The sequence below is a fragment of the Carcharodon carcharias genome, chromosome 7 (genome assembly GCF_017639515.1).
Source record: "Carcharodon carcharias isolate sCarCar2 chromosome 7, sCarCar2.pri, whole genome shotgun sequence".
In the NCBI taxonomy this organism is placed as follows: Eukaryota; Metazoa; Chordata; class Chondrichthyes; order Lamniformes; family Lamnidae; genus Carcharodon; species Carcharodon carcharias.
This window is the reverse complement of record NC_054473.1, coordinates 71,581,806-71,608,365: the sequence shown is the minus strand read 5'-3', so window position 1 is coordinate 71,608,365 and position 26,560 is coordinate 71,581,806. Positions and strand designations below refer to the sequence as shown.

General features: G+C 44.0%; 1 protein-coding gene across 1 annotated transcript; it reads left to right on the top strand.

The window, feature by feature from the left end:
- Nucleotides 1-898: 898 nt before the first annotated feature.
- Nucleotides 899-5,283, top strand: bhlhe40 (basic helix-loop-helix family, member e40). The gene is made up of 5 exons (XM_041192182.1): nucleotides 899-1,324; nucleotides 1,450-1,516; nucleotides 1,663-1,770; nucleotides 2,597-2,720; nucleotides 3,358-5,283. The coding sequence occupies exons 1-5, from the start codon at nucleotides 1,248-1,250 to the stop codon at nucleotides 4,197-4,199; spliced, it is 1,218 nt and encodes a 405-aa protein (XP_041048116.1). The 5' UTR covers nucleotides 899-1,247; the 3' UTR covers nucleotides 4,200-5,283.
- Nucleotides 5,284-26,560: the final 21,277 nt, after the last annotated feature.

Below are 26,560 nucleotides of genomic sequence, written 5' to 3'. Positions count from 1 at the left end.
CCAGGAGGGCTGAGAGACGCCAGGCGAGAGCATTTTCCTCGGTGTCTCTTCTGGTTTTGCTCCGCTCTCTGAGGCTGATTTAATTTCATGTTAGTTGCTCACGTTTCCCGCGGCGCTGAGGTTCTCAGATCGATGACCCTGCGGCCAGACTGAATTAAACTGTTTGCCTGAAAACCCGCAAAGCGTCTGAGGCTCGGGCTACTGTGCAATGATCCCGCCGCTTGGGTTATATATATACATATATATAAGGCTCAGTGGGACACCTTCCACATTCGATCCTCTCGCCCCTCAAATTTAAACTAAAGCGTTGACTAATTGAAACTTGAGACAATATTTATCACAGCGGAGACAATATTTATCACAGCGGAGACGACAGAGACAGAACCGGGCAATCTGTGTATTGCACAAAACGGATTTATTCCAAACCGACTTGGAATATTTATTAAAGGTTGAAAGCTAAATATAAATTAGAAAGCAATGGGTTTAATGCAGTGTTATATTGGCAAATGTTTAACACCTTTCAACCCTTTCCTTTAAAAGGGAAACTATTCTTTGCAGGGTCCACGGGCTGTGGCTGATCTGCGTTTGGCGGAGAAAGCCGGGGGATTACAGTCTTGCTTCGCTTCATATGCTGTGTTAGGAAACATGACCTATAAAAGAAAAGTCGGATGACTTTACTACAATACCCAGAAAGCTACACGATTCACTGAACTGACCACACGAAAACCCAATCTAGAATTATCAGTTGAAGAACTATCGATTCATAACCAATCACTTCCTGTTGTCACATCCTCGGAGCGCAGCGACGTGTATGAGAAATGTTGATTATATATATATATATACACACACAAAATATCAACATGCAGCATTCCAGTCTTCAGGCTGATGAATCGTCCTTATCCATGTTTTTTTAAAATGTTATATCTGATGTCCTTCCCACCCCGTCTTGTTTTGGAGAGGCAGATTAGACAGCGAGGGATGTGAGCAGCCTCCAGTACACGTGAGTCTCATGTGACTGGAGCTCTTTTTTTACTGTAAGAGCAAGGACGTGCCTGGAGTCACAGGGTTGAACACGTAGCCCTGTACACCCACACGTTCATTAAAGGCAGGCTAGTGTGGTGCAGTAAACTCAGGCTGATCACAGTCAGCACAGAGACAGAGCTAGACAGACAGACAGAGAGACAGATAGATAGGAAAAGGAAAACCCCAGGCAGCCAGCAGTAACTAAAAGCAACAAAATTACTGAAATGGACAGGATCACAGCTGCCCAGCCTCCTCCTTGTCTGCCGAAAATCCCAACTTTTGAAAACAACGAGATGCAAGGGTATGCCTACGGGTTTTAATTTTTATTCTTTTTTTGATCATAAACTGAAAGCTTGTTTTAATCGAGAAAAAAAACATTCAGCGCCTTAGTTTCATTCTTATTTTTTGCCTCTCTTTTCCCCTCAGAATGGAATTCTCTCACATGTTTGTTTATAAAGCTAAAAGAGGACTAAAGAGAGGCGACGACAGCAAGGTACTGTGTCCCTTTTATCCTCTTGTATGTGGGCAATGCTGAGTCCGGATTATTATCTATATGGAATTTTTAATCGTGACATTGCAACGCGACCTATGCAAAAGCCATGACAATTATTAACCCACTCTTATTTCTTTTAATCTCAGGAGACGTATAAATTACCACACCGACTGATAGAAAAGAAAAGACGTGATAGGATTAATGAATGCATAGCTCAGTTAAAGGACATGCTTCCTGAACACCTTAAATTGACGGTAAGAGACGCCGAAATTAAACGTGCTTTGGCATAACTGGTTCACAGTGTTAAAGGCGCCGTCTGACTGCCTTTCAATTTTTTTTTTCGGGGGGGGGGGGGGGGATGGGGGTGTGGGTGGTCCCTTGTTTATGTAAACTGAATTCGCCCTGTTTGTTTTGCTTTCGAGTAAAACCGAACATCCAAAATCATTTGGGGAGGGAGAAGGTTCCGAATTTTATCTGAATAAAAATAAGGAAAATTAGTTCTTTTGAATAGATGAAGCAAATAATCTGTGTGGTGGGTGGGGGGGGCGGTGGGTGGTGAGTGCGGGATGGGGAGGGGTGTCATGAAATTCTTTCTTTTGCTTATCATACACGCCTGGGATTTTCTGGTTAGTTTGTGAATGCTGCTCCTTGGCAACACATGTTATATTATTCCAATAAAATGGTTCCAGGAAATATTTTTTACATGGTTGTGGGGGGGGGGGGGGGGGTGTTGCAGGATTTTGCTAATATATACTGTTCAGCAAACTCACACTGGTATAGTACATTCAACATCAATGTGGGATGGGATTTTTAGTAAGATATTACTTGTCCAGTTATAAGGTTTTTTTAATGGTTAGGTACTATTCACTTAGTTATGGTTATTATGTGGTGAGATATAGGGCTTCTGAATGCTTGTGTATTCCCTAATTTACGTACTTCAGTAACTCAAGTTCTTGTTGGGTGTGAGATGCAAACTGACCTTACATCTGTCTGTGTGTGAATCTGTATTAGTGGGATGCCACGTCATTAACCCCTATAAGTGAAGTGCCTTTGTTAATAATCCATACATCTTCATTCCAGACTTTGGGACATTTGGAAAAAGCTGTGGTGCTTGAGCTCACCTTGAAACACGTGAAGACATTAACTGGCCTCATTGAACAGCAGCAACAGAAAATACTGGCCCTGCAGAATGGTCTGCAAATCGGTAAGTGCTGTGTTCGGGCTTGGAAATCACCAGGCAATGGCGTTTGGATTCTATCCATTATTTGTAAATAAAATGAAATATTAGGTTGCTTCAGTTCATTTATGCTTTCATAGGTTTTATTATAATGCTTTTAAACTTTTGGTATAATAACGTTAATGGATTTGTGACTTCTGTCAACTACTGATCTCCTTTTGTGGCTTTGAACTTTAATTTCAAGCCTTGCAACTTGTTGTCATGGTGACAGGGTTGATGCAGTCCAAAATGATGGTAGGAATGCAGCTGATTTTATTTATTTTCCACTGTCCAGACATTCGAGTGTTCCCAAACATGCTATTTTAAAGCTTTTGAGCTGTTTCAGAACCCCTGCTTCTATTAATAAAGCATGGTGGGAACTTTAACTTGCATCATGTACCAGAATCCAAACAGGCTGCCAATTGTAAACTCTGATCGGCTAAAAATGGCAGCCACAGTACTCTCAAAGTTAAATTATAGACATGCCTGGAATATATACACTGAAAGAAGATTGAAACTGTAAAATACTACACAGATCCTTAACTGTAGTTACAGATTTGTCTTTTTACATTTAAAGGAATGACTTCATGTCAGTCGATTTAATGCAGATGTCTTTATTTCTCAGGTGAACAGACAGCTAAGGCATCTGAATCAAGCCATGAGATGTTTCAGTCTGGCTTCCAGATGTGTGCCAAAGAAGTGCTGCAATTCCTGGCAAAGCATGAAAACCTGAGAGAGGTGAAGCCTGTGCACTTGATAAATCATCTTCAGAAGATGGGAGCAGACATCCACACTGGGGGATATATTAGCGGGATAGGGCAGACCTCAATGCGGTTCCCAGAAGGAGATTTCAGGTCCAAACCCTTGAGTGGGGCTGAAGGGCCGGGCAAAAACTGTGTGCCTGTAATCCAGAGGACTTGTCCAGCCAGCAGTGAGCAGAGCGGTAGTGATACCGACACCGATAGTGGGTACGGAGGCGAGCCTGACAAAAATGACTCCAAGCACGACCTGGAGAGCCCCAGGAGAGAAACCGAGCTGAAGCACCCTTTGGTGGAAAGGGTTGTCTCCATTAAACAAGAATATGAGGAGCCCCCAGTCAAGAAAGCTCGAATGGAGCTGTCTGAGGAAGATACCCATATTGCTAATGGAGACCTGGCTGTGGGTAGCTTCCTAGGGCATCACACGCCTCCTCTGTGTGTGCCTTTCTACTTACTGCCCCCATCTGCAGCTGCTGCATACATGCCCATGCTGGAGAAATGTTGGTACCCAACCTCGATGCCAGTCTTGTACCCTGGGATTCCTGCATCGGCTGCACTGACCGGGCTGATGAGCCCTGATAAACTCTCTCCTCTCTTAATTCCTCAGAGGGGAGCATCACCTGTCTCTATATCTCCCACGATGGACACGTCTGTTCTGATCCAAGCCCTGAAACAAGTCCCACCCTTGGGTGTGGAAACCAAAGACTGATTTATTTTCCTAAGTGGAACTTTGATCTCGTGTGTTTACATGAAAAAAAATCTCAATTTAAAACTAGTTTGGAAATGACATAATCCCAGGATGGCTAGTGTTTACAGTTAGATTTGATGCCATTTTCCAACGGTTGTAGCCTAAGCTAGTGTAAACAGTTTGAAATGACTGTCGCGACCATTATTCATTCACAGTTGTAGGGAAAGGGCAGCAGATTCCTTCAGATGTGAAGCCTTTGCTTAAAGTGCAATGGATTTAAAAAAAAAACATTTTATCTTAACTGTTCTTCTTTTCCAGCTAAAAGAAACCTCCAAAGTTTTCATATAGTTTCAGAAGTGTAAATGCACTGTCTATGAAATGAATGTAAATGGTGAAATTATAGATGCTGCTTAAGCTTTCTGCTGTAATAATAGCCAAGGAAATGACTTGTGCCCTTCCTATAGCACTGATATGCTGCTAAAAGACCCCACCCAGTCTAAAAGCACCAAATATTAAATGTAACTGCTTCTGTATATACCTGTGTTTTTGCAGGATTGATAAGTCAGTAGTAACTATCCTTGCAGGCTCTTTAAAGGGGATGTTGAGTGGTAATGGTGAGCATACGTATGAGCGAGTGATGTACAAAGTGGTACTTTAAATATGTCAGCGTGTCATTTGAGGGAACTGTATGAATTTGCTGTAAATTTTGATGTGAATGGTGGACAGGTCAAGATTTTGAGAATGCCAAAGTCACTACTGGATAGCCTCTTTAACGCACAATGCTTTGACAACTTGTGATTAAAAATGATGAACTCTTATTTTTCTTTGCCATTCGTAAAAGATGTTGCCTTTTGGGTTCTGACATCTGGTATAGGTCTGCTGGTAAACCCTTATATTTGTGTAAATACTGGAATGCAGAAAATATGAGAAGGTTGAATGTAATGTTTTGAAAAAAAAGATGAAGATTAGTTTTGTATAGGGAGAGGTACACAGACTATTTTTGGAAACTTACAGCAGATGGAATATTGAATTGTACATATTTTGTTTATACATAAATGTTACTATTCGTTTAAAAAATGATTAATAAAATATTTTTCCTGTGGAATTGAGTATGTACAATTAAAACTGTTGTAACAGGTAATATTTGCTCAATTAAGCAATGACAAGTGAAAAATTTCAGCAAACACGTTTGACCGATTAGCCACACATATTAATATGTTCTGAACCAGTCCATCATTGTAAAAATGGTCAATTCACTAATGTACTTGAAGAATCATTCAAAACGGTTGCAGAAACTTAATATGTCTGGAGCCACATTCTGTCTCATTGTATAATCATGTACTGCAAAAGGACAGCTGACACATAATTCAATTCATTGTGGTTAAATCATTTTCCATTTTTAAATATAACATAATGGAATTAAAAGCCGTGTTGTATATATTTAAGAGAACTACCAGATGATTCGGGTGCTGTATCACTGCACGGTCATCTTTAGCTTCTGAAGAAATCTGGTTATCAGCTGATTAGGAACAGTGGTAGCATGCAGTTTCTCAAGATCCTGGTTCACATGCTTACAAAAAGGAATGGGGCATTGAAGAGGGCACAAGACATTGTAACTGGAATGGAGCACTCAGGTTAGGAGGGGAGTCCATTTTCTCTATTTATACAGATAAACAACACTGTATTTTTTTCCCCCATGGAGAACCAAGTTTAAATGCTACTTTGAGATGGAATTCACCAACTTTTTTCATGGCTCAAAGCATATGAATAAAGTGATGGCCTTGTGGCAGCCCATTTCTACTTGTAGTTCTGATCAGGGATATGACCCCAATTTCACATTTAAGTGGCGTACTCTGAGAAGCTAGAAACAAAAAGGAATGAAAGTCTGCACACTGTTGACAAAGAGCAGGTTCTTCAAAGATGATGGTTAAAACTCGCTTTTAGACCAGTTACAACAAGATATAAATCATACTTGTCAATGATTCATACTGTGTGAAACCTGAACTGGAACTTCAACCCCACTCTGAAATCCAACTGCACCATGACAGGATAACTTGTACTTCAACACACTGATTTGTATAGTGCCTTAAATGATGTAAAAAGTCCACAAGCAAGAGCTGCTCAGGAGCATTGGTTGAGATTGTAACTTGCCAGGAGCTAACTAGTGTTGAGCGCTAACATTGGGAGTGGGGAGGATCACAATTTAAAGATGCATTTTACTTCTATACTGTACGCATAGAATCTGTAATATAGGGGAGCTCCTTAAAAATACCCGCGGAATCCTCCAGCAGTTTTAACATTTCTTGGGAGGGTCCCGGCAGCTCTAGTTCTGTCAACCAAAGGCCCGAGAAGCATCAGCTAGATGTCTTCGTTTCTCAGCCTCCTGGTGATCCCAGTCTAGGCCTTGCCAACTGCTGGCAATGGTGACAGAATAGATGCCTGGCAACAGCTAAAATGTCCTTTAACAGGTGAAGGAGAGGGTGAGGATTTAAAAGCTTAAGCCTATCCCACAAAGTACACTGCCAGGCAGGCAGCAACCAGGCAACATTTAACAGCTGTTAAGATCATGGTCCAGATTATTCCACGCTACCAGATGAAAAGACGGAGGGGAGGCCAATTGAATATTCAAAATCCTTGGGGGAAAGTCGCGTACAAACAGGTCAGGTGCAGTTAAATGAAAATCCTTCACTTTTTGACCATGCACCGATGCAGCGTTCAGCTCCTTGCTGATCGGGAACTCCGCCAGCTCTCTGAGCAGGGGAACAAACTGTGCAAATACTGGAGGGCTGGATATTGGGACTGGTGATTTGCACAGGGAATAATATTAGCATTCGCTTCACAGTGAAAATGGGCTTTCAGTGCGGGTTGTGGAGGACTGAGGGAATTCTGGAGGGAACTACAAAGCAGCATAAAGATCACACTCCTCACTCAACTTTCCATATTTCCACATGCCTCCTATTAATAAAGGACTATATATATTTTTATATTATATATCTAATGCTTTATCCGTGTTTGCATTTATAACTAGAATAACACCAGGAACCGCCCACTGCCCGGACGTGCAGTGCGAATCAGAATGGGAAGCGTTGATCTTAGATCCAAACCCGGTTATTTTTCAGTTGAAAAGCCTCACCCAGTCTTGACCTGCTCTCCTAGCCCGGCCCTACAATGTCACGTTTCCGGCTCAAGTTCTTCATGTGCAGGCTGACTAAATAAAGCCGCGGCTTGGCTTCTTGGAATAGACGTGCCTTGGCAGCAATTCAAAATCGCCCAATGCCACACTGCAAAACTGCGACTTAGCAACTAGAGATCTTCCCCCCGCACACAAACACACCAACAAAAACACGTCACTGACAGTATTATATAACTGGTCTCCGAGCATTCGAGATTAATGGATTCCAGTCTAAACTGGCCACACTTTGAACGACATTTTTTGAGCCACACAGGGAGAAGCGGGCGGTCTACTATCTAAATAGTAAACACAGACAGCTGCTGAGTGTATGCACATCACATTCGGAATTGACAGGATAGTCTGTGTGTGTGTGTGTGTGTGTGAACAGAATAGTCTGTGTGAACAGGATAGTCCATGTGTGTATTTAGAGGATAATCTATGTGTGTGAATAGGATAGTCTCTGTGTGTGTGTGTGTGTGTGTGTGTGAATGGGATAATCTCTGTGTGTAAACAGAATAATGTGTGTATGAACAGGATAATCCATGTGTGTGCGAATAGGATAATCTGAATGTGTGTGTATGAGAGAGAGAACAGGATAGCCTGTGTTTCTCTGTGTGTGAACAGGATACTCCGTGTATGAACAGATTGTGTTTGTGTGTCGTGTGTGAACAGGATAGTCTGTGTATGTGTGAACAGGAAAGTCTGTGTGTGTGCTTGTGTGTGAGAACAGGATAGTCTGTGTGTGTCAACAGCATAGCCTGTGTGAGAAAAGGATGGCCTCTGTGTGTGTGACCAGGATAGTCTGCGTGTGTGCAAACAGGGTAGTCCATGTGTGTGAGAACAGGATAGTATGTATGTGTGAGTGAAGAGGTTAGTCTGTGCGCGTGTCAATAGGATACTGTGTATGTGTGAACTGGATAGTCTGTGTGTATGTGAACAGGATAGTCTGTGTGTATGAACAAGATTGTGTGTGCGTGTGTGTGTGTACCTGTGTGAGAAAAGGATAGTCTGTGTGTATATGAACGCCATAATCCATGTGTGTGTGAACAGGATAGTCGACATGTGTGAACAGAATAGTCTGTGTGTGTCAACAGCATAGCTTGTATGTGAGAAAAGGATAGTCTGTGTGTGTGTGTGTGTATATGTGTGACCAGGATAGTCTGTGAGTGTGAACAGAATAATCGGTGTATGTGACCAGGATAGTCTGTGTGAACAGGATAGTCCATATGTGTGTGAACGGGATAGTTTGTGTATAAGTGAAGAGGAGTCTGCGTGTGTGTGTGTGTGTGTGTGTGTGACTGTTCTATGTGTGAACAGGACAGTGTGTGTGTGTGTAACAGGATAGTTTGTGTGTCTGAACAGAATAGTCTGTGTGCGTGTGAAGAGGATAGTCCATGTGTGTCGTGTGTGTGTGTGAACAAGGTAGAGTGTGTTCTTGTGTGTGTGAGAAGAGGATAGACTCTTTGTGTGTGAACAGAATACTGTGCATGTGTGTGAACTGGAAAGTCTGTGTGTATGTGAACAGAATACTGTGCATGTGTGTGGATGGTCTGTGTGTGCAAACAGGATAATCAGTATGTGTGTGAACAGAATAGTCTGTGTGTGTGTGAACAGGATAGTCTTTGTGTGTAAACAGGATAGTCTTTGTGTGTAAACAGGATAGTCTTTGTGTGTGAACAGGATAGGCTTTGTGTGTGTGAACAGGATAGGCTTTGTGTATGTGAACAGGGTAGTCTGTGTGTCTGAACATAATTGTGTGTATGTGAACAGGATAGCTTGTGCATGTATGAACAGGATAGTCTGTGTGTGTGTGTGTGTGTCTGTGTGAACAGGAAATTCTGCATGTGTAGGAATAGAAAGTCTGTGTATGTGTGAACAGGAAAGTTTGTGTGTGTTTTAAAATGATTGCCTGTGCTTGTGTGTGTGAACAGGGACAGTCAGCATGTGTGAACAAAATAGTCTGTATGTGTGTCAGTAGCATAGTCTGTGTGTGAAAATGATAGTCTATGGATGTGTGAAGAGGAGAGTCTCTGTGTGTGTGTGTTTGTGTGTTTGTTTGAACCGAATCGTCTGTGTGAACAGGACAGTCTCTGTGTGTGAGCCGAGTAGTGTGTGTGTGAACAGGATTGTCCATGTGTGTGTCAAGAGGATAATCTATGTGTGAACAGGATAGTCTGTGTTCTGTATGTGTGAACAGGCTAGTCTGTGTGTGTGTGTGTGAACAGGATAGTCTGTGTGTGCGTGAACAAGGTAGTCTGTACACGTGTGTATGTGTGAACTGGATAGTCTCTATGTGTGAATATAATAATGTGTGTATAGATTGTCCGTGTGTGTGTTAGGAGGATAATCTGTGTATGTGAATAGGATAGTCTGTGTGTGTGTGTGTGTGTGTGTGTGTGTGTGTGTGAACATGATAATCTGTGTTTCTGTGTGTGTGAACAAAATAGCCTATGTGTGAACAGAATAGCCTATGTGTGTAAACATGATCATCTGTGATTGTGTATGTGTGTGAACAGGATAGTCTGTGTGCATGTGAATAATATAGTCTGTGTATGTGCAAACAGGTAAGTCTGTGTCTGTTTTAAAATGATTGTCTGTGTTTATGTGTATGTATGAACAGGAGAGTGTGTATGTCTGTGTGTGTGTGAACAGGATGGTCTGCAGGTGTGAACAGAATAGTCAGTATGTGTGTCAACAGCATAGGCTATGTGTGTGAGCAGGATACCTTGTATGTATCTGAACTGCATGAACAGGATAGACTGTGTATGTTTGAACAGGATAGTCTGTGTGTGTGTGTGTGTGTGTGTGTGTGTGTGAGAGCAGGACAGTCTGTGTGTGAACAGGATAGGCTGTGTATGTGAACAGGATAGTCTGTGTGTTTATGTGTGTGTGTGTGTGTGAGAACTGGATAGTCTGGGTGTGTGTCTGAACATGATAACCTGTGTGTGTGTGTGTGAACTGGATAGTCTGTGTATGTGAAAAGATAGTCTGGTTGTTTGTGAACAGGATGGTCTATGTGTGTGAATGGGACAATCTGTGTGTGTGAACAGGATAGCCTATGTGTGTGAGCAGGATAACGTGTGTATGTGTGAACAGCATAGTCTGTGTGTTTGAAAAGGATAGTCTGTGTGTGTGTGAACAAAAGAAGATAAGAACTAGGAACAGGAGTAGACAATTCAGTCCCTCAATCCTGCCCCACCATTCAATACGATCATGGCTGATTTCATTTCGGCCTCAACTCCAATTTCCCGCCCTCTCCCCTTTCAACCTTTCAACCCGTTGCAAATTAAAAATCTGTCTATCTCCTCCTTCAAATTATTCAGCGTCCCGGCATCCACTGCACTCTGAGGTAGTGAATTCCACAGATTCATGACCTTCTGCGAAAAATAATTCCTCCTCATCTCTGATTTAAATCTACTACCCCTCAGCCTAAAACTATTGCGTCTAGTTCTAGAATGCCCCAGAAGGGGAAACATCCGCTCCACATCTACTTTGTCTATCCCCTTTAGCATCTTATATACCTCAATTAGATCTCCTCTCATCCTTCTAAACTCTAGTGAATATAGGCCTAAACTGCTCAACCTCTCCTCATAAGTCAAGCCCCGCATCTCTGGAATCAATCTAGTGAACCTCCTCTGAACCTCCTCCAATGCATCTACGTCCTTCCTCAAGTAAGGGGACCAAAACTATACTCAGGTGCGGTCTCACCAATGCATTGCACAGTTGCAACAACACTTACCTATTTTTATACTCTATTCCTTTAGCAATAAATGCCAAAATTCCATTTGCCTTCCTTCTTACCTGCTGTACCTGCAAACTAGCTTTCAGCGATTCATGCACGAGGACACCCAGATCCCTCTGCACTGAAGCATTCTGAAGTTTCTCTCTATTTAAATAATAAGTCGCCTTTTTATTCTTCTGACCAAAATGGATAACCTCACACTTATCCGCGTTAAACTCCATCTGCCAAATTTTGGCCCATTCGCCTAACCTGTCCATATGCATTTGTAAATTTCTTATTTCTTCCTTGCAACTTACTTTCCCACTTATTTTGGTGTCATCTACAAATTTAGCTATAGTACCTTCTATCCCTGAATCCAAGTCATTAATATAGATTGTAAATAGTTGGGGCCCAAGGACCGAACTCTGTGGCACCCCAATAATTACAGTTTGCCATTCCAGAAAGAGACCCATTTATCCTGACTCTCTGCTTTCTGTTAGTTAGCCAATCCTCTATCCAAGCTAATGTATTACCCCTAACTCCGTGTGATCTTATCTTGTATATTAATCTTTTGTGCGGCACCTTATCAAAGGCCTTCTGGAAGTCCAGATATACTACATCTATAGGATCCCCATTATCCACTTTGCTTGTCACATCTTCAAAGAACTTTAGCAAATTAGTCAAACATGATTTACTCTTCATAAAACCACGCTGACTCTGATGGATTGCATTTTGACTTTCCAAATGCCCCATTACTACTTCCTTAATAATGGATTCCAACAATTTCCCAATGACAGACTTTAAACTAACTGATCTATAGTTTCCTACCTCCTGCCTCTTCTTTTTGAATAAGGGCATTATATTAGCATTTTTCCAATGCACTGGAACCTTTCCAGAATCGAGGGAATTTTGGAATATTATAGCCAATGCACCCACTATCTCCACTGCCACTTCCTTTAAGACCCTGGGATGTAGGCCGTCAGGTTTTGGGGACTTGTCACTCTTTAATCCCAATAGTTTGCTCAGTACTTTTTCTCTCATGATGGTGATTGTTCTAAGTTCCTCCTTTTCTATACTCTCTGCACTACCTGTTACTATTGGGGTGGTACTAGTGTCCTCCTCCGTGAAAACTGAGGCAAAATATTGATTAAGCGTCTCTGCCATTTCTGCGTTCCCCACTATTAACTCCCCAGTCTCATCCTCCAAGGGACCAACATTCACTTTAGATACTCTCTTTCCTTTTATATTCTTGTAGAAGCTTTTGCTATCAGTTTTTATCAGGCCAAATCTGCCCTCATGCCTACGTAGTTACCTTTGTTTAACTCCAGAACACTAGTGTGGGACTCAAGTTTCTTGCTCTCAAACTGAATTTGAAATTCTAGCATACTATGATCACTCTTCCCTAGAGGAAGCTTTACTATAAAATCATTACTTAATCCCATCTTATTACACAAAACCAAATCCAGAATAGCCTGCTCCCTGGTTGGCTCCACAACATATTGCTCCAAGAAACAATCTCTAATACAGTCTATGAACTCTCCCTGAAGGCTACCCTTACCAATTTGATTAGCCCAGCCTATATGCATATTAAAATCACCCATGATTATTGCTGTGCCTTTCTTACATGCTCCCAGTATTTCCTGGTTTACACTGTGCCCTACTGCTAAACTACTGTTTGGGGACCTATAGATTACTCCCACCAGGGACTTCTTTCCCTTGCTATTTCTTATTTCTACCCAGACTGACGCTACATCTTGTTCTCCAGTGCCTATAACATTCCTCACAGTAGCACTGATCTCTTTCTTTATTAACAAAGCTACACCACCTCCTTTTCCTTCCTGCCCTATCCTTCCGAAACACTGAGTACCCCTGGATATTCAACTCCCAAAGCTGTTCTCCCTGTAACCACGTCTCGGTAATCGCCGCCAAATCATACCTATTTATCTCTATTTGCGCTGTTAACTCATTAGTTTTATTCCGAATGCTATGCGCATTCAGATACAAAGACTGTAAGTTTGCTCAATTTTCCCTACTCTGATATGATTTTTTTGGTGCAATATGGCGTTCACACACTCTGTCCTTTCCTTTCACTTTTTGGTAACAATCAGCCTTGTCACTAACCTGCATTCTTATCCTCTCCTTAAACTTTGATCTTTTATATTTCCATGAAACTGAACCCTCGCCCCCACTATTTAGTTTAAAGCCCTATCTACAACCCTAGTTATGCGATTTGCCAGGACACTGGCCCCAGCATGATTCAAGTGGAGCCCGTATGAACAGAATAGCTCCCTCTTTCCCCAGAACTGGTGCCAATGTCCCGTAAATTCGAACACATTTCTCTCACACCAATCTTTGAGCCACACATTTACCTCGTGAATCTTATTGACCCTGTGCCAATTAGCTCGTGGCTTGGGTTGTAATCCGGAGATTATTACCTTTTTGGTTCTGCTTTTTAATTTAGCCCCTAGCTGCTAGTATTCCCTCAGCAGAACCTCTTTCCTTCTTCTACCTATATCATTGGTACCTACATGCACCACAACAACTGGATCTTTCCCCTCCCACGCCAAGTTCCTCTGCAGCCCAGATGAGATATCCTTAACCCTGGCACCAGGTAGGCAACACAGCCTTCAGGAATCATGATCCTGGCTACAGAGAACAGTATCTATTCCCATAACTATACTACAACTACATTTCTCTTTTCTCCTCCCACTTGAATGGCTCCCTGTACCACGGTGCTATGGTCAGTTTGCTCATCCTCCCTACAGTCCCCACTCTCGTCCACACAGGGAGTAAGAATCTTGAACCTGTTGGATAAGGGCAAGGGCTGAGGCTCCTGCAGTGCTACTTCCTGGATCCCTCTACCTGCCTCACTCATAGTTATATCCTCCTGTCCCTGACCACTGGCCAAATTTAAGGTAGTTAATCTAAGGGGTGTGACTGTTTCCTGAAACACAGCGTCCAGGTAACTCTCCCCCTCCCTGTTGTGTCGCAGTGTCCGAAGCTCAGACTCCAGGCATACTTATCATCTGGCCCGGCAGGCTTACTGATACACTCTCTCCATCTCTATTCATGCAGGACAAACTGGCTCACAACAGGAGGGAAAGGTGGCAGACAGGTGGAGGGATGCCGGAGATCAAAGTTCTGACAGAATTGGAAAACAGAGCCATCCAGCTGGCTGGTGATGACCGGGACCGGTCCTGTGCTGACGGTGAAGTCGGTGCTGCTCTACCAAGTGAGGATCCATCAGTGCAACATCCATCAGACAACCATGCTGTGAATGATGTGTCCTCTTTCACAGGCCACTGCATCCACTATTATCGCTTCTTGCTTTCACAGGCACATCTGGGAAGCAGCTGACAGAGTCCGCAACCCAGGGCCTCCAATCAAACTCTGAAGAAACCTCCGAAGAGGAATCTGAAGGCACCCTCCCTGAAGTCCCTTCACTACGCTCACCCACACCCTCCACCAGCGCAGAGACACACACCTCGGTGGGACCTAGCTTTAGAGTAGCCTCAGGATCACAATCTGGTGAGCACATCGCACTCTCTGATCCACAGTACGCAGAGGCAGGGACTTCCCAGGTATACGGCAATCGGAAGACTGCTGGAGGCTAGAACATTGCCGAGCCTCTGGACTCGGTCATGTCACAGTGGCTGGAGCTGCAAAGGCAAGCTCAGGAACATCAGGAAGGGATGTCCACTACACTCCTCAGATTGTAAGGCACGATGGAGGAGACCGCCCATCTTCAGGTTGAGGTGATAGTGCCGGCATGCCAACACATCGAGGTCAATACTGGCAAGATGGTGGCCGCCATGGAGACTTTGGTCCAGGACGTCACTCCTGAATGCTAAGTGGGCTTAACTCCATCGCTGATGCCATAGTTGGGAGAGGGGTGCTGGGCAGCTCAATCTCACTCCAGCTACCCCTTCCGCTCACTGAGTCAACCAGGAGCCCTCTGGCACCCAAATGGAGGAGGGTCAGCAGGTGCACGCTCCGGGATCATCCACTCAGGTGACTCTGGATGACGGGCCTGTCTGACTGCCCTCTTCCTGTCCAGCTCCAGCTTCACAGGCCGAGGAGGGTGCCAATGGCACACAGCAGGACCCCGAAAGCAGGCCAGGGCCCTTCAAGTCTCAGCCCTCCAGAGGATGCCCACCAAAGTCATCACAGACAGAGTGTCACAGTCAGCAGGCTGAGTCCACCACCGCTGTGGATGCCTGGGGAGCACCAAGATGTAGCGGCAGGGTTAGGAAAGTTAAGGAGAATTAGTTGCACAGCCTGGGCATGGGTGTTGATCACTTGTACATAATGTTCACTATTTTCAATAAACTCCCAAGAATGTCTCCCTGCCCATGGCTCCTTGTTCTGATGAGCAGCGTTCTTGTCACTCAGATGTGAAACCTTTCTGCACAAGATAAAAGGCAGGTTTCTCAGTCCAGGGCCTCTTCCCTGTGCTCTGTGCAGCCTTCGGCCCACAGGGATGGTCCAGCCTCACACTCCCTGGAAACATTCCTGATGCCTGCACCTCGGCAGTGCTGGTCATTGCTGCCAGAATGTAGTGGGCAGGAGCCACAGAGCTCTCTCATACTGTGTGTGTGCTCCCAGCATCTTTAAGGTGGGACTGGCCCCCATCACGCCAGCATCTGAGACCAGTGATGCCGTGCACCAGCTCCTGAAGGGCTGAGGTGCTGAAGGCGGACATAGCATCAGGTGCATCTAAAGTTTCATGGCTGCGTCTCTGAGATGGCCCTGATCATGGAGTGCAAGCGAGCTGCCCTCAGCCAGACAGGAGTCAGACACTCTCAGAGGCTATGTGAAGATCTGTGGCATGTCCTCACTGGGTGTTGTCATCATCTTCCTGCAATCAAGTGACTATTAGGGCCTCCACTGCATCTCCATGACAGGGGCATTCTCACAGAGAGTATTGGTGCTGCCATAAGCCAGACCGGAGTCAAACATTCACAACTGTGATGCGTGGATCAATGGGGACACCTCACTGCATGTTGTTATCACCATCATCCACAAATCTGGCAGCTATGAGGGCCTCCAGAGTGCGCCTGTCTCGTCTAGCCAGTGCAAGAGCCTCATTCCCGTCATTGTCAGCACTGGGGACCCCTCACCTTCAACCCCATCAGTGTCCTCCTCATCGGAGGAGACCTGCAGCTCCTCCATCTCCTCATTCAGCTTCTCTCCCTGTTGCAGCGCGAGGTTGTAAAGGGTACAGCAGATGACAAAGATGTGTGACACCGTCTGTGGACTATATTGCAGGGCTCCACCAGACCAGTCCAGGCACCAGAACCTCAAATTCAGCATCCCGATGGTCTGCTCCACCAAGTTGCAAACTGCTGCATGAGCCTCGTTATAGCATCACTCTGCTGCAGTCTGAGGCCACTGCACAGGCGTCATCAGCCACGGCCTCTGTGGGTAGTCCTTGTCCCCAAGAAGCCAACCCTGCAGCCTCTGTGGACCCTGGAAGACTGCAGTGACCTGCGAGTGACTCAGGATGTAGGTGTCGTGCACACTCCCTGGAAACCGTGCGCAAACCTGCAGGATGCGTTTCTGGTTGTCGCACACCAGCTGCATGTTCAACGAGTGGAAGCCCTTGCGGTTGATGAAGTCCACCGAGTGTAGCGATGGAGACCTGAGTGCCAAATAGGTGCAGTCAATCACACTACCTGTGGGAATCCTGAGATCAGGGCGAATCCAATGGCCTTTGCATCCTGGATGCCCCGGTCCTGGGTGAAGTGAACAAAGTTGTGTGCCAAAGAGAAGACGGTATCTGTGACCTCATGGATGCATTTGTGGGTGGCAGATTGTGAAATCCCACAGAGGTCACCTGTGGAGCCCTGAAAGAAGCCACTGGCATAGAAATTGAGTGATGTGGTCTGTGGATGCCCTCCATGTCCCCTTGGCACCAAGTCTTGCAGTAAGTGGCAGATGTGAACCACCACGTTCCTAGATATGCACAGTCTTCGGAAACAGTCTTCAGTCATCTGCAGGAATGGCAGGCGGTGTCTATAGACCCTGGGTGTCACTAGGTGCCGATCAGCCATGGCTCGCTGTCGCTCCTAGGTAGTATGTGCGGGAACCCCTGCTGCCCCTTCTTCATGAGGCTGCTGTCCCTGACTTTGCGCAGCCAGGTGCCTCAGTTTCTCTCTCCTCCGTCTTCTACGCTCTCTGTAGTCCATCAGGCGTACAGCTAGGTCACCAGGATCCATGATCCTGATGTGGTCCTGCTGCAGCATGAAACAGCGAGAGATGTGATTATCATGGCTGTACTTAGCACCTTTCCTGGCCCTGTGTGACTGTCCCTTAATGCTCCCCGGAAAGTGCAGGTCGCCCCTTGGATGGCCAGAGCTGAGTGCGCTGCATGGCTGCCCTGTCAACCTGCGACATGGGGGATACTGGTCCAAACCAGGATGCTGAGATTGCAAGGGGCTGTGAGCACCTCCAGCAGTGACTGATACATGGCCAGCGCTGGCAAGGAGATTGTACAACGTGTGCAGCCCAACTGCTCTGCAGTGCATTAAAGTGGTGGCAGACTTGAAGTCTGTGCTGGGGGGCTAGGGGTTGCTGGGGGGCAGAGTAAGATATGGAGTGCTTGGTGACCCTTTGGTGTCTCCGCAATGCTTGCATGGGTGGGCAGGCTAGGAGCTTGACCCCAATCATATCACTGTCACTGCGCCTGATCTGTCTTAGTTGCAGAGGCATGGTCACTTTATATAGGTGCCCTAATGCATGGTCATTTCCCTCACTTATCCTGCCCCTACCGGTGCACGGGATGCAGCGCAGGGCAGCACTTGACTCCCTCCCCTCCGCCTCAGCAGTCGCCTCCGAGGCTGGCCAGCACTTGCACCTGGACATCCTCAGCCCTCAGCAATCGCCTGCAGGGCCAGACATCAGTTGCCCCTGCCCCTAGCGCCCCTAAGGCCTGTAAACAACAGACGAGCTGTGGAGAATGCTGCTGCTCACTCACCTCAGTTCCCCCAAAGTGAAGGCCGCCAAGTGCACGTCGCCTGTGCTGTTGAGAAACATGTTACGTGCTTTCCCACCAATATGGACAGACAATACTGTGGGGATCCAAGACCCTGGTGGGATGGCCTTTTAATTATATGCTAATGTATTACAATTAGCTCCCCGCCGACTGATGGTGGGAAACATGGCCCGCTGTCAGAGGACTGAGCGGAAGATCACGACCTGCCTTCATGCTGTCGTGAAGTGGGTCCCGCCACATTTTCTGCATACGCCACCTATCATTCCCACCGCCTGCGGGCTCGGAAAATTCCGCCCCATGTGTGTGTGATCAGGATAGTCTGCATGTGTGAACAGAATAGTTTGTTTGTGTGTCAACAGCATAGTCTGTGTGTGAAAAGGATAGTCTGTTTGTGTGTGTGTGTTTCTGAATTGGACAGTCCATGTATATACAAATAGCAGAGTCTATGTGTATGGACAGTCTAGTCTGTGTACGTGTGAACAGGAGAGCATGTGTGTGTGCGTGTGTGTATGTGTGTTTGTTTGTTTTTCTGAAAAGGATAGTCTTTGTGTCTGTGAATAGGATAGTCTGTGGATGTCTGTACAGGATAGTCTGTGTGGGTGTGTGTGTGTGTGTGTGTGTGTGTGAGATCAGGATAGCCTGTGTGTGTGTGCGTGAACAAGATAGTCTCTGTGTTTCGGAATACTATAGTCTGTGAATGAGTGAACAGGATAGTCTAGATTTGTGAGCACAGGATAGACTATGTGTGTATGAACAGAATAGTTTGTGTGTGTGTGTAATGATTGTCTGTCCTGGTGTGTGTGTGTGTGTATACGGGATAGTCTGGATTTGTGAGCACAGGATAGTCTAAGTGTGTATGAACAGGATAGTCTTTGTATGTGTGAACAGGATAGTCGGTGTGTGTGAACATGATCGTCTGTGTTAGTGTGTGTGTGTGAATTGGATAGTCTGTGCGTGAACAGGATAGCATGTGTATGTGTGAACAAGATAGCCTGTGTGTTTGTGAACTGGATAACCTGTGTGTGAACTGGTTAGTCTGTGTGTGTGTGAACAGAATAGTCTGTGTGTGTGAAAAGGGTACTCCATGTATGTGTAAACAGGATACTTTGTGTGTGTCTCTGAACTGGGTAGCCCATGAGCACGTGAACAACATAGTTTCTATGCCTGTGAACAGGATAGCCTGTGTGTGTGTGTGTGTGTGTGTGTGTGTGTGTGTATGTGTGTGTGTGGGAGAACAGGATAGACCGTGTGTGTATGTGAACAGTATAGTCTGTGTGTGTGTATATGTGTGTGCATGTGTGTGCGTGTGTGTGTTTGTGCATGTGCATGGGTGTGTGTGCATGCACGTACATGCGTTTGTGTGTGTGTGAGTGTTTTTATGTGTGTGTTTGTCTGCGTGTGAATAGGATAGTCTGGATGTGTGTGAACATGATCGTCTGTGTTAATGTGTATGTGTGAATTGGATAGTCTGTCTGCGTGTGAACTTGATAGCGTGTGTGTCCGCGAATAGGATAGTCTGTTTGTGTGAACAGAATAGTCTGTGTTTGTGTGAACAGGATAGACTGTGTGTGTCAAAATAGTAAAGTGTGTGTGTGTGTGTGTGTGTGTTTGTGTGTGTGTCTGTTTGTGTGTGTCTGTGTATGTGTGTGTGTGTGTGTGTGTGTGTGTGTATAATGAGGATAGTCTGGATGTGTGTGAACAGGATAGTCTGTGCCCATGAACAGGATAGTCTGTGTGTGTGTCTATGTGTGTGTGTGTGTGTGCAAACAGAATAGCCCATGTGTGTGAACAGGATACTCTGTTTGTGTCAAAACACAATGTGTGCATGTGTGAACAGGATAGCCTATATGTGTGTGCACAGGATAGTTATATGTGTATGAACAGTATAGTCTGTGTATGTGTGAACAGGATAGTCTGTGTGTGTGAACATGATCATCTGTGTTAGTGTGTGTGTGTGAATTGGATAGTCTGTCTGTGCATGAACAGGATAGCATGTGTATGTGTGAACAAGATAGCCTGTGTGTTTGTGAACTGGATAACCTGTGTGTGAACTGGTTAGTCTGTGTGTGTGTGAACAGAATAGTCTGTGTGTGTGAACAGGGTACTCCATGTATGTGTAAACAGGATACTTTGTGTGTGTCTCTGAACTGGGTAGTCCATGTGCATGTGAACAACATAGTTTCTATGCCTGTGAACAAGATAAACTGTGCATGTGTGTGTGTGTGTGTGTGTCTGTGAGAGAGAGAGAACAGGATAGACCATGTGTGTGTGTCTGAACAGTATAGTCTGTGTCTGTGTGTATATATGTGTGTGCATGTGCATGCATGCGTGTGTGTGCATGTGTATGTGCATGCATGTACGTACGTTTGTGTGTGTGTTTTTGTGTGTGTGTGTTTGTCTGCGTGTGAATAGGATAGTCTGGATGTGTGTGAACATGATCATCTGTGTTAATGTGTATGTGTGAATTGGATAGTCTGTCTGCACGTGAACAGGATAGCGTGTGTGTCCGCGAACAGGATAGTCTGTTTGTGTGAACAGAATAGTCTGTGTTTGTGTGAACAGGATAGACTGTGTGTGTCAAAACAGTAAAGTCTATGTATGTGTGAACAGGATAGTCTATAACTGTGTGCACAAGATAGTCTATATGTGTATGAACAGGATAGTCTGTGTGTGTGAACAGGCTACTCCGTGTATGTGTAAACAGGATACTTTATGTCTCTCTGAACTGGGTAGTCCATGTGCATGTGAACAACATAGTTTCTATGCCTGTGAACAGGATAGTGTGTGTGTGTGTGTGAACAGTATAGTCTGTGTGTGTGTGTTTATGTGTGTGCATGTGTGTGTGTGCATGTGCGTGCGTGTGTGCTTGTGTGCGTGCCTGTTCGTGTGTGTGTTTGTCTGCATGTGAATAGTTTAGTCTGGATGTATGTGAACAGGATAGCCTATGTCTGTGAACAGGATAGTCTATGTGTGTGAACAGGATAGTCTATGTGTGTGAACAGAATAGTCTGTGTGTGTGTGAATGGAATAGTCTGTGTGTGTGAACAGGATAGTCTGTGTGTGTCAAAGCAGTATAGTCTGTGTATGTGTGAACAGGATAGTCTATAAGTGTGTGAACAGGATAGTCTATATGTGTATGAACAGGATAGTCTGTATATGTGTGAACAGGATAGTCTGTATATGTGTGAACAGGATAGTCTGTATATGTGTGAACAGGATAGTCTGTGTGTGTGTGAACATGATTGTCTGTGTTGTGTGTGTGTGAACATGATAACCTATGTATGTGTGAACAGGCTAGACTGTGTGTGTGAAAAAGATCATCAGTGCTTCTGTGTGCGCAGACAGGATAGTGTGTGTGTGTGTGTATATATGTGTGAACAGGATAGTCTATGTACATGTGAACAGGATAGTCTGCATGTGTGAACAAAATAGTCTGCGTCTGTGTCAACAGCATAGTCTGTGTGTGTGAAAAGAATAGTCTGCATGTAATTGAACAGGATAGTCTATGTGTGCGAATAGGATAATCTGTGTGTGTGTGTGAACATGATACTTTGCGTTTATGTGAACAGGATAGTCTCTGTGTGTGCAAACATGATCATCTATGTTCATGTGTGTGTATGTGTGTGTGTGGACAGGATGGTCTTTGTGTGAGAACAGGGTAGTCCACGTGTGTGTGAACAAGATAGTTTGTATGTAGGTGAACAGGATAGTCTCTGTGTGTGCAAACAGGAGAGTCTCTGTGTGAACAGGATCATCAGTGTATGTGTGAACAGGGTAGTCTTAGTGTGTGAACATGATCATCTATGTTTGTGTATGTGTGTGTGAACATGACAGCCTGCGTGCATGTAAACAGGATAGAGTGTGTGTGTATGAAAATGATTGCCTGTGCTTCTGTGTGCATGTACAGGATAGTCTGTGTGTGTGAACAGCATAGTCCGTATGTGTGTAAACGGCATAGTCCATGTGTATGTGTGAACAGGATAGTCTGCATGTGCGAACAAAATAGTCTGTGTGTGAAAAGAAAATTCCCTGTGTGAACAGGATAGTCCATCAATGTCTGAACAGGATAGTCCATGTGTTTGAACAAGATAGTTTGCGGGTCTGTGAACAGGATAGTCTCTGTGTGTGAACAGGATAGTCTCTGTGTGAACAGGATCATCTGTGTTTGTGTGAACAGAATAGTCTGTGTATATATGAACAGGATATTCTGAGTGTGTGTGAGCAGAGTAGCCTGTGTGTATGTGAACACGATAGCCTGTGTGTGAACATGAGCGTCTGTTTTTGTATGTGTGTGTGTGTGTATGTGTGTGAACTGGATAGTCTGTGTGTGAACTGATAAGTCTGTGCGCATGTGAACAGGATACTTTGTGCTTGTCTCTGAACTGGACAGTCCATGAATATGTGAACAGCATAATCAGTGCGGGTGAACAGGATATTCTGAGTGTGTGAGCAGAATAGCCTGTGTGTATATGTGAACAGGATAGCCTGTGTGTGAACATGAGCATCTGTGTTTGTGTGTGTGTGTGTGTGTGTGTGTGTGTGTGTGTGTGTGTATATGTGTGTGACCTGGATAGTCTATGTGTGAAGTGGTAAGTTTGTGCGTGTGTGAACAGGATACTTTGTGTGTGTCTCTGAATTGGACAGTCCATGAATATGCATAGTCAGTGTGTGTGAACAGGATAGTCTGTGTATGTGTGAACAGGATAGTCTGTGTGTGTATGAACAGGATAGTCTGTGTGTGTATGAACAGGATAGTCTGTGTGTGTGAACAGGATAGTCTGTGGCCAGGATATTGAGCTTGGCGAGTGGGGGCAGGGACCGCTCGCTGACACATAAAATGATGCGGGATGAATTCGGGCGGAACTCTTTTCAATTTTCAGGTCGGTGGGGGCTCAGCTGAATCAGCTGTGCGCCCTCCAACCTGTCAACGGCCTATTGAGGCCATTTAAAAAGGAATTAAGCTCATTAATGGACCTACCTGCCCAACCTTAAGGTTGGCGGGCAGGCCGGGAGCCCTGGCAGGCTTCAGAGAAAGCAAGAAACCTCATCCACAGGTGAGATGAGGTTTCACGAGGGTTTTTAAAAATTTAACAAATGTTTGATTAAAAGTGATGGACATGTCCTAACTCATGTGACAGCTTCACATTAGGGAACATGTCAGGGAAGTTTTATTTTTGCCCCTTCACCATTTTTAAATTTGGTGCCAATCTCCCTGAGGCAGCAGTTAGCCTCAGGGAGATGAGTTTTCTCGGCTGAGGGAATTCTTGGCATTGCGCTTCCTGACCGACGTCACACTGGGCGGGCCTTAATTGGTCCACCCACGTAAAATTGCGCCACACCTCTGATTGGGGGTGCCAATTGGAGGCGCACCCGCTCCTGCACTTCCCCTGGCCGGAGGGGGGGGGTGGATCCTTCCCTGTGTGTGTATGAACAGCATAGTCTGTGTATGTGTGAACAGCATAGTCTGTGTATGTGTGAACATGATTATCTGTGTTTGTGTGTGTGTGTGAAAAGGATAGTCTGTGTGGGTGTGTGTGTGTCTGTGAACTGGATATTCTGTGTGTGTGAACAGGACAGTCTATGTGTGTGTCTGAACAGTATAGCCTGTGTGTGTGTGAACAGGATAGTCTGTGTATTTGTGAACAGGATACTTTCTGGGTGTGTGAACAGGGTAGTCTGCATGTGTGTGAACAGGATAATCTATGTGTGTAAGCAGGATAGTCTGTGTGTGTGAACAGCATAGTCTATGTGTGTATGTGAACAGGATAGTCTATGTGTATACAGGGTAGTCAGTGTGTGTGAGCAGGCTTGTGTAATGTCCGATGCAGTTGGTAAAGCAGAGTGATTTAAAAATCACAGAGGAAAACTTTAAACAACCGTCATAACCTATAATTTTAAGTTTTATGTTTGAAATATGAGTCTAAATTCTGGAATCAGACCACCAGTTCTCAAGGTTTTACATGAAACTAAGTGAAATATTTTATTAATTTATGCAGGTTAAAATATATACACACATAGCTTCAAATTACTACTATCATAACTTGTCACATATTCCCAAACTAATTTCCATTAAGGCAACAACAACCCATCGACCTAACCTGACACCAGGCAAAGCATTTTCACCTTACGAATTCAAAATTAGGTTCTTTTCACTTTAGTTCCTGTGGAGCTAATTGGAGGCTTACAGCTGCCTTTTGATCTTAAATTGCCTCTGCCCTGTGCACACAAAACTGCCAAAGTTATACCTAGAACCGCTTATTGAATGTAAATTCTCATTGTATCACCAGCCTTTGAACTCCACCTTTTACAACAAAACATAGTACCAATGTTATTAATAATATAAACATATTGCTTGGTATCTGCTAGCTACGTGGTAGTTTTCACCCCACTTCTTGGATGCTCTATTCAAAAAATGCAAATGCACGCTATGTCTCTTACATATCAAAACTAGTACAAATCAAAGCACCCAGACTATGTGGCTTTAATCCAGTTAAGACACAACCACAGACTAAACCTGTTTTAAAAGAAAAATGTTTCCCAATAATATTATATACATTAATAGCTTCATGACATCCTGCTCCTTATCAGAAAATGAACTGTCATAATTCTAAAAGATGGCTTCATTTTAAAACCCATCTCACACTACCTTCTATACTTATTACACTATTACATTACCAGATGCATGCATTAACATAACAACATAAATATACATAAGTCCTTGGTGTCAACAGAAATCATATCAGTTCAGTGATCACATTTTTTTAAAAAAGTCCTGTTTTCCTTTAAGCTTGAAACTCTTAATAAGGCATCTGCTAACAAATTTTCTCTTCCTGAAATATATATAATCCGTAGATTAATTGGTTGTAATAATAGACTCCATATTTTTGCACTTTTGTCACGAAATTTGTACAAAAGCTTTAAAGGATTATGGTTTGTCTAAACAATTGTTTCTGATGAATTGTTTGCAACATAAGTTTCAAAATGCTGCAATGCTAACATCAAACTTAAAGGCTCTTTTTCGATCGTTGAATATCTTCTCTGTTGTACATTCAGCTTCCGTGAAAAACACCCTATCGGGTGTTCCAGTGTCATCTTCTTTTAACAATACAGCCCCAATGCCTATATCGCTTGTGTCAACGGCCAACTTGAATTGCTTAGCGTAATTGCGTACTGCCAAAACTAATGTCATTGTTAATACAGTTTTCAAACTATTGAATGACTTCTGACACTCCAGTGTCCATTGAAATTTCTTGTTCTTTTTTAACAGTTCAGACAGTGGAGTAGCCACCGGTAAAACCCACTCATGCCCAGAAATCTCAAAACTTCTGATTTTTGTTGTAGGCACTGGGAACTCCACGATAGCCTTGACTTTCACATCCCTCGGAGCTACTTTACCATGTCCAATGGTATGGCCTAGATACGTAACTTGTGCTTTTGCAAATTCACTTTTAGCCAAGTTCATCACAAAGTTAGCTTCTTGTAGTCGAGTAAATAATTCCTCTAGATGCTGTAAATGCTCCTCCCAAGTTTCACTGAAAATGATTAGATCATCAAAATAAACCGTACAATTGCTTAGACCTGCAATTACTTTGTTTGTCAATCTTTGAAATGTTGCAGGTGCACTCTTTGTACCAAGGCATGCCTTTAAACTGATATACCCACTTGGCGTTACAAAAGCAGATATCTACTTAGCCCTCTCAGACAATGGGTACTTGCCAATATCCTTTTAGCAAGTCAATCTTTGTGATAAATTTTGATTGTCCCGCTTTCTCCAGCCATGGTATGGGATATGAATCCATTTTTGTCACCGCATTCATCATTTGATAGTCCACACACAGTCTTTGTGTTTCATCTAGTTTTTGTACCAGTACAATAAGCGAACTCCAGTTACTGCAACTAGACTCAATGATATAATTTTGAAGCATGAAATCAATTTCTTTTTGAACTTGTGATAACTTTGCCGGATTTAATTTATATGGTTGTTGCCTTATTGAAGATGATATTCCTATACATACATCATGTAAAGCTAAATGTGTCTTTCCCAACTTATTTCTACAAATAGGTTTGTGTGACTGCAATAGCTTTTCTAAATCACTTTGATGCTTGCTTGGAAGGTAACTCAATATTTCATTTACGTTTTCAAGCACCCCCTCATTATCCAATTTGATTCGAGGAAAATCAATTTCAGAGTCCTGCACTTCTGCCTCTTTCTCATCATCCACCCATTACTAATACCTGCTTTTGTTCCTCTTCCCTTTCAAAGTACTTTTTAAGCATATTTACATGAAAACACTTCAATTATGGAATGTCACTTCTACCTTCAGCACCTTCTTTTTTATTCTGAGACAAAAACTTGCTGGGAATTTCCAGCTACTTCTTCTCTTCCCTGACTACCTGCATTCCTTTCACCATCCCACTTTTTATCCTTTTCCAACTTGAAAGGGTGACAGAAAAAAGGTTTAGCTCTATGAACTAACTAATAATCATTGGCTATC